The 13,342-nt window shown below is 40.1% G+C and overlaps 1 protein-coding gene across 1 annotated transcript in view; it reads left to right on the top strand.

The window, feature by feature from the left end:
- Positions 1-13,342, top strand: part of LOC139139530 (multiple PDZ domain protein-like) — a 149,318-nt gene that overhangs the window by 15,448 nt on the left and 120,528 nt on the right. Inside the window, exons 15-17 of the mRNA XM_070708443.1 lie at positions 814-1,273; positions 1,318-2,465; positions 3,795-4,110. Of these exons, the coding sequence (XP_070564544.1) occupies positions 814-1,273; positions 1,318-2,465; positions 3,795-4,110 (1,924 nt within the window). The remainder of the gene's footprint in view (positions 1-813; positions 1,274-1,317; positions 2,466-3,794; positions 4,111-13,342) is intronic.

The raw sequence follows: 13,342 nt of genomic DNA, 5'->3' as shown, positions 1-13,342 counted from the left end.
GTCTAATTATTCAGTCTAGAAATATGATTATTTCTCAATGTTTGATTGTCATAATTAGTCTCACTGTAAAACACGTCAGCCATGCATTAAATCATGAAGGATCATATAATGGTATTTCAACCACTGACTTCAATACTGGAAAGGTAATCCAGTATTGATATAAGGCAAACCTTTCTTTTTTTTCGCTCTACATATGGACATGTATAAATGATAATGTGCCATGGTAATTGCTTTGCATCATGCACTGATAAATTCTATTAGGCAGTATATGTACATTGCCAAAACTAATCTTAGTACAGGGTGTATCCCATTGCTTATCAGATAGGTCACCATAAGGTCACGCTCAGACACTAGATTACCAGTTACAAAAGAAAAAATGACCTTTGCAGTACGATACAATCTCATAGTAGTGTTTGAAGAAGCTTCATAGTTATGATGTACGCTGTTATATTTGGTCAATATGTAGAAACATTGATCCAGTCGTTGTTAATAGATGTTTATGAGATTTATCCAAGACTTGAACAGTTCTTTGTCAGAAAAAATTTCAACAAATGATATGTTAGACTTTTTTTTCATCCTGAAGCATTAGTTCTTGATTAAAATAATAAATAAAAATAAATTATAAATAAATACAAAAATAAATAAATAAATAATTGTTGATCAGAAAAAAATTTCCAACAAAGATAAATCAGTTTCTTGTTGTGAAGCTATAGTTCTTGATATGTCGATAAAAAAATTGATAAAATAAATACATTGGTTAATAAAAAAATAAACAAGCAGATAAACAGATTCCAAAATACACATCTTTTTCAGATACCATCTCCACTTAAGGAACAGCATACCCAGCAAGCTCCGCCGTCTCAAGATGATGAACATGAATCAACAGATGAAGAAGACCAGCAGGAGGTGTCACTGGGCAATCAAGGTGCATTCACTGTGATTGACATTCAAGAACAAGACATTATTAAATCAGAAACCCAACCTGTGGAGTCTGCTTCAGCAGCAGCGGCTGATGAAGAGCAAAGAAGAATTGAAGCAATCCGGAGGGATGCGTTCTCTGCGATGAATCAGTATGCTGTGGCGACGGGGCAACAGCCTCAGGAACCTCCAGCTCCAGCTCCGGCTCCAGAACCTCAACCCTCTGAAGCTCCTCTCTTTAGAGCGCCACCTCCTCTCAATTACTCCTCCTCAGAAGAGCTTGATGACGAGGATGAGGAGCAGAAGAAACCGTCTGATGATGAGAAGGAAAGTCTAGAAGCAAAACGACGGAAGCGTTAATGGCAATGAACATGTACGCGACTGCGACTGGAAAACCAGCCGAGGTTAAAGTTCAAGAGCCAGTCAGACAGCCGCCCCCTGAACCTGTCAGAGAACCGTCACCAGAGCCACCTAGACAACCGTCACCACCTCCCAGAATTGACGCAGATGAGTTAAGAGAGAGAGAGGAACAGCAGAGGAGACTTGAAGCTGTGAGAAGAGAGGCAGCGATGGCAATGAGTGCGTATGCCGTGGCAACTGGGAAACCAGCTCAAGTTGTTAGGCAGCCCACACCAGAGCCAGAGCCAGAAGTCAAAATTGCGCCCCCAAGAGGTGAAGAAGAGGTGAGCATTGAAGCCATGAGAGTGGATACCCAGGCAGCCATGAGTGCCTTTGCTGTAGTGGCAGGACAGGACAAACCAGAAGACATGGCCATCGTGTCAGCGACACCCATCATGATTGAGGTAAAGAAAACTGAGGAAGTAGAGCCCAGAGTGATTGAGATAGAACATGTTGAGCAGGTACATGCTGTAGGTGTTCAAGATGTCTTTTCGCAGGTAGCCGTAGAGAAAGAGGATGCCTCAAGCAGGTCAGTGTCCTCCACATCATCAAGTGAAGATGAAGGAAGTGAACACTCTGATGTGGAAGAAGAGAAAGAAGATATGGTGGATGATGCAGATCAGGTCGAGGAAGAGGAGGAAATTGAAACCAGAGAGCGTTCATCATCCTATTCCTCTTCCTCTGAGGGTGATGAACTGCAGGAGGAGAGCGGTTCTGAGGTTGAGGAAGCGTATGAAGGAAGTTCACTCCCTGATGTGGCTGTGACCGTAGCTGATGACTTCGCAGTTAATGTTGTGCATGCAGACTCAGACACTGACCAACATTTGCATGATCCGACTAACAATTTGCATGTAGAGGTGGCGTCTGTATCGTCTAGCTCATCGCACACTTCCTACTCGGCCTCCTCCTCCGACGAGGAGTTCCAACCGATGGGAAGCAGCGAGCATGGCGCCGCTGATGTGGAAATCTCAGAGCATGATGAAACTGAGGTTGAAAGTCCCATTGTAATGCAGAGCTCATACGCTGTTCACGCAGACATCCAGATTGAAAGCCCCATTGATATTGACGGCATGCATGCAGAAGTTGAGTTTGAGGGCCTAGACGATCAATTTGAAACTCCCGATGGCTACACTAACGCAGAATTTAAGGTATTGTACCAAAGTGAACTTGTCGTACATGTTTTTCTCTGAGGGACTTTTCTCACACCACTCAAGCTGTCATTGCATTTTATGTTTATTTTTATATGCATGAGCTTTCTGCAGAGGCAAATAATGCAAGAAAATACATTGTGCAAACTAAAGGCTTTTTTTGTGAATCAAGATTCATCTTGTATCATCATCAACATGACATGATAGACAGGGCTCAAGGTCTATCTACAAAGCAGCCATGAAGCTGAAAAAAAAAATCGGGAAGTTATGAAGTGTGACAAAAGTAATAAATTCAAAGTGTTCATGAATATTGCCATACAGCTGATAAAGCACATGTACTGTTATCTTCGCAAAGTTCATTTCTGTGTTCCCCGTTTAAGTTCTTCCTTCATGACATTGTCAAACATTTAAGAAAACATCCCCTTTTGGCTCGTTTATGCAATATACATGTATGTAATGATCTAAACATATACAGCACATAAATCAAAGAATAATAAAATATATATGTCATCATGGGTACATGTATTTGGCCAAAGTTATATTTTATGAAATTTTAGTATTTGACTCAAAGGAAATGAGTTTATCAGTCAGTCTGCTTTCACAATATTTTACATGTATAAAGGAATTTTCATTAAAAAGATGTTAGTTTTGCCCTGTTCACAAAGATATTACCATAAATCCTCTTTGTAAAGAAAAGAAGTTACTGAAAGAAAATTTTATAATCTGTGATACCGTATTGCTTCGCCCTCTTTTGACAATTGGATGAGAGAATTTTGTAGGTTTTGATGGATGAATTAATGAAATCATGTAAATACTCAATTTAAAATTTAAAAAAAGTTAATGGTCACAGGAAACTTGTTGTTTCAAAAACTCTGTGAAAGATTCATGAGACAAACCCCAACACAATGCAGCCAGATCACCACAGTCCCTTCCGTCAATTATTGACAAACATATCAGCAACTAACAAGGCAACTGCTTCTTACCATAACCAGTCATTATAAAGTATCTTGTGAACTTTAAAATTCTGACTGCCTTTGTGGAGGTGTATAGATAAATTTCTTTACACAACATTCATGATTGTATTATCATAATGTCTGTCCTCATGCCATACCTTGAGATTTCAAATCACTCTGCTAACAAAGTGAAATTTTTCTAATACTATTTCGTAACAATTTGAAGGTAATATGAAATAGCTAATCTGTTGATAAAGATTAAATTTTACTGTGTATCTTTCAAGACAGCTGTGCCTTACCAGTGCAGAAGAGGCACTGATAACTGTTGAGTTTGGAAGTCAGACAATATCATGAACTATCTTTATCTTCCATCCAGGATTCTGACGATAACGATGAATTTGATGCTCCCCCACCCTTACCAGAAGGACCCCCTCCACCCCTTCCATTTGGTCCCCCACCATCGTTTGCTGACCTTGAGCAACCCACAACAGATGAAGCTTTCCAAGAACCCATCGCTGTGGTTCCAGCTGCCACTGTTGCCCTGGCAACCCTCGAGAGGCAGGAAGATGTGATGTCATCTCCGGCGGAGAGCCCCATTGGCTCACCCAGTAACATGGATAGGAAGGCTGTGCGGATCTTGCCAGATTACATGGAAAAAACTATTCGACTGAAAAAGGGTAACGCAGGACTAGGTAAGCTATTATTTTAACAACATACAAGCTATTGGTCAGCAGTTTCTAGGTCTGTCAACAGTTACATTAAGCTTACCTCCCCCATGGTGTTTCATGGATTTGAATTTTCCCCGCTGTGAATTGGGTCATTTCATAGGGAGAGGGGATGGTTCATTGGGTTGAAAGGTGAAGTGGGCATGGTGACTGGTGTGGAGATGATTTTATCATGGGTATTCAGCAGGCAATGTTTTGATGTACTGGTATACATAGTGGTCTGTGCCGTCATTCAAGAAACCTGGTTTCATGTACTCATTGCACTTTCAAAAGGGTTTACTGAGAAAGTGTTAGCTCAAATTCCAATGCTTTGGTGCAGTTCTGGTGACTCAGGTGTACATTTATGTACCTTGGTCCAAGGAATTGCTTTGTCGTTGAATATGTAAAGCCAATACAAGAGTTCCAGTGTGCCATTATGGTGTACTGTCGTTTGCCATTGCAGGTATGGATGCGAAAGCAAAGCATCATGGGATACGCATCAGGTCATAGCCTTGCATTCGCATTCAACCCAAGATGGCAAACACTGGGGCAAAACCAAAAATTTGAGAAATAGGGAGTTACATTCAAGTTTAAGTTGACAACTGGAAAAATTCGTCCATGGAGATTGCGAATTATTCAACCATTTTTGAAAGTGTGAAAGAACATGGAACCAAGAATATTAAAGCTGCCTGTGTACTAGTTTCTGTGAAAATATCACCTGAGCCATGTTTGCATTATCACTACTATTGTATGAGAAATATAGGGGCCATTTACAGAACTCTACCCTGTTCACTGACGTTTTCTTCTTAAATGCTCAAAAAGAACATATCTTTGTGGTCTTTTGACTTTGAAAATAGTACAAGGGCAAAAATGGTTTCAGGGATTTCTATTTCATGTCATCTGTATTGGCTTTTCAAATTGGGCAAGCATAGTACATTCGTACTGTGTTCATAGTACATATACATGGTAGGGTTTTGACTAATGTTGGGTACTTAAGATACATTGATGGCTTTCATAAATACTGTTTTTATCATAACATTCACACTGGTTATTAAATTTAAGAGTGTACGTCCGTCCAACCCAGTAGCCACACAAAAATATTATGTGTTCTTGGTATTATTGTTGGAGTAATGTTTTGTCATGAATTCATTGTCTATTCTTGCCAAATGCCATATTGACTGAAATGTTCAGTTGTGTGTGGGTGCTCAACCATCTAGGACCTTAACTGCAGGACAGGTTGCCCTCTGGACGTGTACCCACTGAACACATACCTAACCTTATCCCTAACCCTAGCCCCAATTTCAGATGGGAAATGTCCAGAGTGTAGCTTTCCAGGGGGTAACCATCCAATTTCCAGTTGAGCACCTGCACACAACGGATTCTTTCAGTCTTGTGTTACTATATTTCTACAAATTGCATGTGATTGTGATTGCTTGCTTGCATTGAATGGCAACATAAAAAAAGCATGGAAAAAACGTCTGGTGAGAAAGCTGCATGCAAATTGCATGATGCGCATATCGACTGCTTGCTTGACTTTCTGTTTGTAGGTTGGTAAGTGTGTGCAATGGGAATCCCGGGAGTGGTTTTCAGTTTCCTTATCCCCATAACATTCGTATTTCGGATAACCTTGTCACCCCAGGCTCACATTTTACAGGTCAAATCACATTCATTGAAATCTATAGGGTTTAATAGCCCAAAAACTTTCCACCACCCCTAGTGGTCTGTAACACTTAAAGTGTTCTAAATCTTTTCACTTTCCCCTGTGTACAGATCATTTAAAAAATCAATAAAAGCAATGAAGAATGGTAGGACCTGTTATGAAACCTGAAGTGAAAGGTTTTCTTAGATAAGGACCATGTAGAGTTTTTGTGTATTATGATTCTGATGACATTATAATATAGGCTGCTGTCTTTTCACAATTCAATGAATATAATACTCCTTCATTTAAAGCCTACATGATACTATAAATGCTCATATGTTCCCCAAAAGGAATAATTTTAGCAAATCTCCCTTTCTGGTTACTCTACTGATAGAAGTCATTAATTTCATACATGTATATCCCCAGTCCTTGTCTCGGCTATAAATGGTTAATAATTAAGCAATAAATCACACCCAGCGATGGTATACCACAAGATTTTGACCAGTTCACGACATATATGCACAAGCAATAGCAAGTGCATATATGGAGTGAACTGGTCAAAATCGAGTGGTATACCGTCGCTGGGTGTACTTTATTGCTATTATATCATAACAGTATATTGAAATTCTGGCGAGGAATGTCAAAAACGAATTTTTTCTCAAGCTGAGAGCTCGCGTGTATGCCAGCCGTGGTATATCGCCAATATACCACCGTTCTTTTCACGTCTCGACCAATCAGATTGCTGTATTTGCGCCATCAATATACTTGTGTGATATAATTTCAGATATCCCTTCCTTTAACTCATTGTGAAAGGTCAATATTTCATATATTGCCCTTGGTTAAATGGGCTGTAAGTGATAACGAGTCCCACTTATTGTTTATTGAAGTAAGTACAGTCAAACCTGTGTATAGTGGTCACTCAATGGACCAAGAAAAAGTGACCACTATATGGAGGTGGCCTTTCTATAGAGGGTGGGTGTGGCATTACTTTCTGTGCAGGTGGTGTGCTAAATGGTTAATTTAGGGAAAGATAAAAGCAATTATAAAATTCCATAACATAAATCTGTTAAAAAACATAGAACAGCTATTTAGTTTCTGAAAACTTGTAATGCAGAATGTAAATTCAATAAAAGTAGACTTATTTCGTGCTTGCCAGTCTGAGCATTTTTTGATAGAGGTCATTGAGAGTCAGATATATTGACCATTATATACAGGTTTTGTACCAAAATGGAGCAATTCCATGTGACCACTGACCACATAAGAGAGGTGGCTGTTCTGTAGAGGGCCTTTAACATGTAAAATGCCACGGGACTGCCACAAAGTGACCACTATAGAGAGGTGACCGCTCTGTAAGGGTGACCACTATGACAGGTTTGACTGTAATCGTAATATTGATCTTTGGAAAGTACTGTCATGATGTGTTTTGTCGTGGCATGCACACACTTTGGAGCTCTCCTCAGAGACCAATGGAAAGACAATAATATTTCCCTCCAAATACGACATAATCTATGAAAAACCCTGCTACATTTTTCATTTATAATCACCGTAATCTTTTCTTTTGTCAAGAACCGCCTCATTTATAATTTAAATATTGACCTGTACGTATTACATCCCCCCTCGAATAGCCTATGCCTTACTTGTTATACACAATGCCATCTTTTTGATGTTTCTCTTTAAATACAATATATTTTATTGCCAACTGCCAAGATGTGTGTATTTTCTATATAACCACTGGTTTCACTATTTTCAGTATACATTTTAGGCAGCATCACTTCATCTGAATCAGATAAAAACAATATCTCTTATCAATAACTTCCCAGCATCTGGTGAACATCCATGAAAATATTTTGTTTAATGACGTCAAAGCAAATCATTGTTTCTCAGATAACCTTTTTAACACTGTACTTTGGTGTATGACCATTGTAGTCCCCACGGACACCGTCCGGGGGACTTATAGGTTTGGTCATGTCCGTGCGTGTGTGCGTCCGTGCGTGTGTGCGTCCGTGCGTGCGTCCGTCCGTTCACGCAGATATCTCAGAGATGCAAGAAGCGATTTCATTCAAACTTGGTACAAGGATTACTTCATATGTCATACAGATGCACGTCGATTTGTTTTGTGATACGATCCAATATGGCCGCCAGGCGGCCATTTTATTACGATTTTTTCATGTACAGAGCCATAACTCAGACATGTTTCAACCGATTTTATTCAAAGTTGGTACAATGACATTGACCAATGTCATAGATATGCACATCATTTTGTTTTGTGATACGATCCAATATGGCCGCCAGGCGGCCATTTTATTACGATTTTTTCATGTACAGAGCCATAACTCAGACATGTTTCAGCCGATTTTATTCAAAGTTGGTACAAGGACATTGACCAATGTCATAGATATGCACGTCATTTGTTTTGTGATACGATCCAATATGGCCGCCAGGCGGCCATTTTATTACGATTTTTTCATGTACAGAGCCAGATCTCAAACATGTTGCAACCGATTTTATTCAAAGTTGGTACAAGGACATTGACCAATGTCATAGATATGCACGTCATTTTGTTTTGTGATACGATCCAATATGGCCGCCAGGCGGCCATTTTATTACGATTTTTTCATGTACAGAGCCATAACTCAGACATGTTTCAACCGATTTTATTCAAAGTTGGTACAAGGACATTGACCAATGTCATAGATATGCATGTCGATTGGTTTGTGATACGATCCAATATGGCCGCCAGGCGGCCATTTTATTACAATATTTTCATATACAGTGCCATAACTCAGACATGTTTTAACCGATTTTATTCAAAGTTGGTACAAGGACATTGACCAATGTCATAGATATGCATGTCAATTGTTTTTGTGATACAATCCAATATGGCTGCTGTGTGGCCATTTTATTACGATTTTTTCATATGCAGAGGCATAACTCAGGCAAATCTCAACCGATTTTATTCAAAGTTGGTACAAGGACATTGACCTACATCTTACATATGTACGTCAATTTGTTATGTGATACGATCCAATATGGCCGCTAGGCAGCCATTTTATTACGATATTTTCATGTACAGAGCAATAACTCAGACATGTTTCAACGGATTTTGTTCAAAGTTGGTACAAGGAGATTGACTAATGTCATACATATGCATGTCAATTTGTTATGTGATAAATCCAATATGGCTGCCTTGCGGCCATTTTATTACGATTTTTTCCTGTCGAGGGCCATAATACTCTATTAGGCATATCTTAACCGTTTTATTCAAAGTTGGTACAAGGACATTAAACTATGTCATACATATGTTTGTCAATTTGTTTCTTGATATGATCCAATATGGCTGCATGGCAGCCATTTTGTTACAATTTTTTCGTGTCTTAGGGAGGAGGTCATTTTCAAACAGGCGGTACCTCGCGCGGAGTCCGCGGTGTCCCTCTTACCCTGCCGGGACGTGAGGTAAAGCAGTTAGCGCCTTTTAATGAGTTCGCATGCATAAATTGTCCCGCGGAAAACCGCACCGTTTGGCACGTCATTAAAGCTTGTGACGTAGTCTTCTGATCTTGCCGACAGTAACGCCGATGTGTGACAAGTCAGCGAAAGAGCAAGGACTCGCACACGGTCATCTGACAGTGTTCAACTTGTCATATCAGTATTATGGCTTTTACCGGGGTCTGAAGAGGTCGACCGCAATTTAGGTTGAGTGACATTAGTGTCTATTGTTGAACGAATCAGATTGCATGCCCTCCTGGGATCCTACAACGGTCATCTGGCGCTTCCTAAAACGCGTTCTTAAATTAGAAATCGCGCTCGGGACTTTTCAATGCGTACTGTCTGTCGAAGTGACCTAGAAAAATTGCAACAAACACGCACACAAAAATGTGCAAAAAAAACTTCTGCAACAATGTAGCATTGCATGTACAGATATGGTGATCCAAGGGCATGCGGAAGTCTTTAATGTAAATATTTTCGGTTCCACCAATAATGTGTACGCCGATTGGAAAGATGCACGCAGTTTTAAAACTGTACTTTTTCCCGACTGTAACATCGGGCAGTTGATCATATTTCTAAAATAAAAATGACGTCACTGATCACAAAGAAACGTGATGTTGAAAAGAAAGAGACCATGGTATAACTTGACGTAAAAATGCTGGTAATGTAAGTATGTTTTCTTTTTTACAGCTAAAGGTCTATTTGTTGAACAATATTTAAGTTCTGAAGCAATAATAAAACTACAGCTCACGTTAAATATTTTCCCCAGTGCGAAACTTTACGTCATGGTTTTAGTAATGCATAAGCTTACCAACTTTATTATGTTACAAACAACGTTGACAAACATTGGTTATTTATTTGAACACCCGAGATCGGAGCATCTTTTTCCCTTTCAAAAATTTGAACACAGAAGCTTGTTTGGATGGCGAGGAACATGTTATGATAGAAGTATGGTCCCAACAAAATTTCTCAGAATCGGGAGTGTGCGACGTGGTATAAAAAAAAAAGACATGCACGAACTTTGAACTTTGAATGTACGTTACTTCGATCCGACAACTCAGGCTCCCGATCCCGTTCATTCTGTTATGTTTCTACACATCCCAATGTTATTCAAAGATTCACGGGGTTGTATTTAGATGCCACTCGAAGTAATTATGTAATCAGTTTTCTGTGATCCCGTCAAATAAACCGTAGGTGCTCTGTGTGTTGCTTCACGATGCCGATGTGTTGCACTTGCAACAAAAAGAGAGAGAGAAAACCCCGATATCCGGATCAGCCAGCGATCTACAACAAATGTTAAAATGACAATTTCGCAGCTTAAACTTCATCAAAACTTAGTGACATATTTTATTTGGCACGAGACTAGATGCGAACAGACGGTTTTTGACTACGTGTGACGGCGACATCGGGTTTGGGAAATATTTCCGCTGCAATTCCGAGGTCAAGACAGGACAACCCCAGATCTCCTCTGGTTGGTCGTAAGATCCGAAAATATCGCGACAAATATTGGTTATTTTGACTATCTGCTGATGTTATTTGACGGTAGTGTAATTATTAAATGTTGTAGTGCTGTACTGTTATGGTAGCGACGTCATTTTTTTTAACTTATCAGATACATGGCTGAACTATTAAACCGTGGATATGTGTCCTCATAGATTTTGCCGTCGAGCTTCGCGAAAACCTGCCCACTTTGTGCATTTGCTTTTAAATTAGACAAGTTCTTGTCTCGTTTATTCGGTAAGTTTAACTGGAATTTGGGCCGCGTTATAACCGTTTCAACATCTGGTGATGCTGGCTCGTTGGGGCGGTCGGTTTCAACTCTGTCTTTTTTTTCTAGTTCAAAACACGGCCCTCGCGAGGCACTGCGTCATCAGGGGACATGTGAAATCGACTTTTCTCTGTTGAACGTGAGACTGACTGCGGAGAGGGCGTTGAACTCGTCAACCCTGCAACACTAATTTGTATCACTGATGTCTACAATACTACGCACGAAGTCTGCATTAGTGCATTGCCAGTGTTTAGTAGCGACATACGTTGAATAGTCTCAATTAGGCCTAATCAATTGTAGCCTACATTCTGTTTAAACGCCCCGAGTCTTTGGATACTGCCTTCATGACAGTCAAAATACTGTGAATGCTTCAGCATCATTCCTCAGAAAAAAATGAATGAAACCTTACAATGATTATCATCTTTGCGTTCAGCCGACTACCCCCCCCCCCCCCCCCCCCCCCCCCCCCCCCCCCCCCCCCCCCCCCCGGCGTTGTCAGGTGGCCTGTCTTCTTCAGCGTATTTATTGTTTGACAATGTAACACTTTCATTTGTTTTTTGTTCAAAACGGGATAAACGCCGGTCACACCTATAACATCGTTAACAGTTTGTCAAATATCAAATGTGTGGAAGCAACTTTATTGACTTCCACACTCAGTGCGTCACTCTCCCTTTTTAGCGGACGCGTGGGTCCGTCAAACAGCGTACGATCTGATGAATGAGAGTTTTCGGTTCTTTCTTTCCGATTTCCAAAGACACGTAGACTTTCTCTTCCGTGTTTGAGCGAAACAAACGTCGGCTTCATTCGGAAATGGTCGGCTATTCATGGGCGTATTGTTAGTCCTATGGTAAGCTATACCCGACGTGAACGTCGGAATAATTCGGACTGTAGTCGGGAAAGCAAGGTTACCGGTTGACCTCGAGAGCGATTCCCAGTATACACTTTCGCTGATAGCGGTACAAGTACTACACTGATAGCAACAGGTTCACCGATATCGCGATTGCATTGTCTGAACTGTTCGTGCCAGGGCAGTTATTGTTGTTCAGTGAGACGCGTCGGCAGCATGTTGCGATAGTTGTGCGGGACCCTTCGTTGATACTTCAAATTTCGTCACCATTTGTCGTAATATATCAACTAAAACAAGTCCCGTTCCGTTGTTTATATCAGAATATTTAGCTTGCCTTATGTCTGATCGAGAGGAAGCGTGCAAACAATACACTTCCTTTGGTCGTAAGATAGTCTAGAAGGCCGTGTTCGGGCCCACTATTTCAGACAGAATAAATATGTATCGGAGCGTATTTGCGAGGGAATCTAAAAAAACGCACATAGGATTCAGAAACGACCAGGAGCAGAAAGACATCGAAAATAAATCACTACATAGACGGTGAAGCGTTATTCAACATGATGAAATCAAATGCAAGTTCAGGAGATCGGACACAGAAAAGCCCTTAAATGCTTGAAACCTTCGGAAATTCCGCAAATGTAGAAATCGGGAGCATGTCAGCGTTCGAATTTTGCCCTAATAATGACATTACCCTGAAAACTGACGTTAAATACTTGTCATAGGCAAAGCATACGTATTAAACATGTTTCTCTACTGTTGACATCAGTCAGCTGGCAGCATTACAGCATGAGCGATCGTGATTTTGATCAGTTTGCCACTGCGGCATTTTGCAGAGCTTGTCAAATTTTATGCATAGAATCAGTAAATTATTTGAATTGCTCTCGACCAGATCCGTAAATAAATTTCAAGGCAGTCACGCTAGCTGGTATGTTAAATTTCTTAATCTTAATCTTAATTACTTGGAAAACTACAATGCAAACAACGTAAAAAACACTAATTTCCAATTAGAAAATGAAAAATATTTCGAGGTTATTTTTGTAAAACACATTTTTCTGTTTGCTCAACGTTTAAAACCTGGAGCATACCTACCTTGTTCTGTAAAATCTTGAATACAGAGCTTCAATCCATTGTTTTGCTTCAGTTAATATTTTATTGAAAATTTTATTTAACACTTGATTGAGCATTTCCGTGAAATGTGGTGGGTAATATATGATCAGTTACGATAGTAATTTCTAGGCGAAAATGTATAGATGGCAGTAAAATTGCTACAAGTTTTCAACCCTTTGACCTTTGATCTTTTGTTTTGAAATTTGAGACCCTTCGACGAGTGTTGAACGTCTGCGGCTAAAAATAACCAGCACGTCCCTCCAAGTATCGCCCAAAGAAGGAAAAAAATCAGGCTGATTTTCGTAAACTGCAGCACAGCCGTCACCCCTCCCAGCTTTTTAATTCCCGCGGACTTACCGCGGACGTTTTAATGCCA

The sequence above is a fragment of the Ptychodera flava genome, chromosome 8 (genome assembly GCF_041260155.1).
Source record: "Ptychodera flava strain L36383 chromosome 8, AS_Pfla_20210202, whole genome shotgun sequence".
Taxonomy (NCBI): Eukaryota; Metazoa; Hemichordata; class Enteropneusta; family Ptychoderidae; genus Ptychodera; species Ptychodera flava.
Note: the sequence above shows the minus strand (reverse complement) of the source record. Positions and strands in the feature narration are given on the sequence as shown.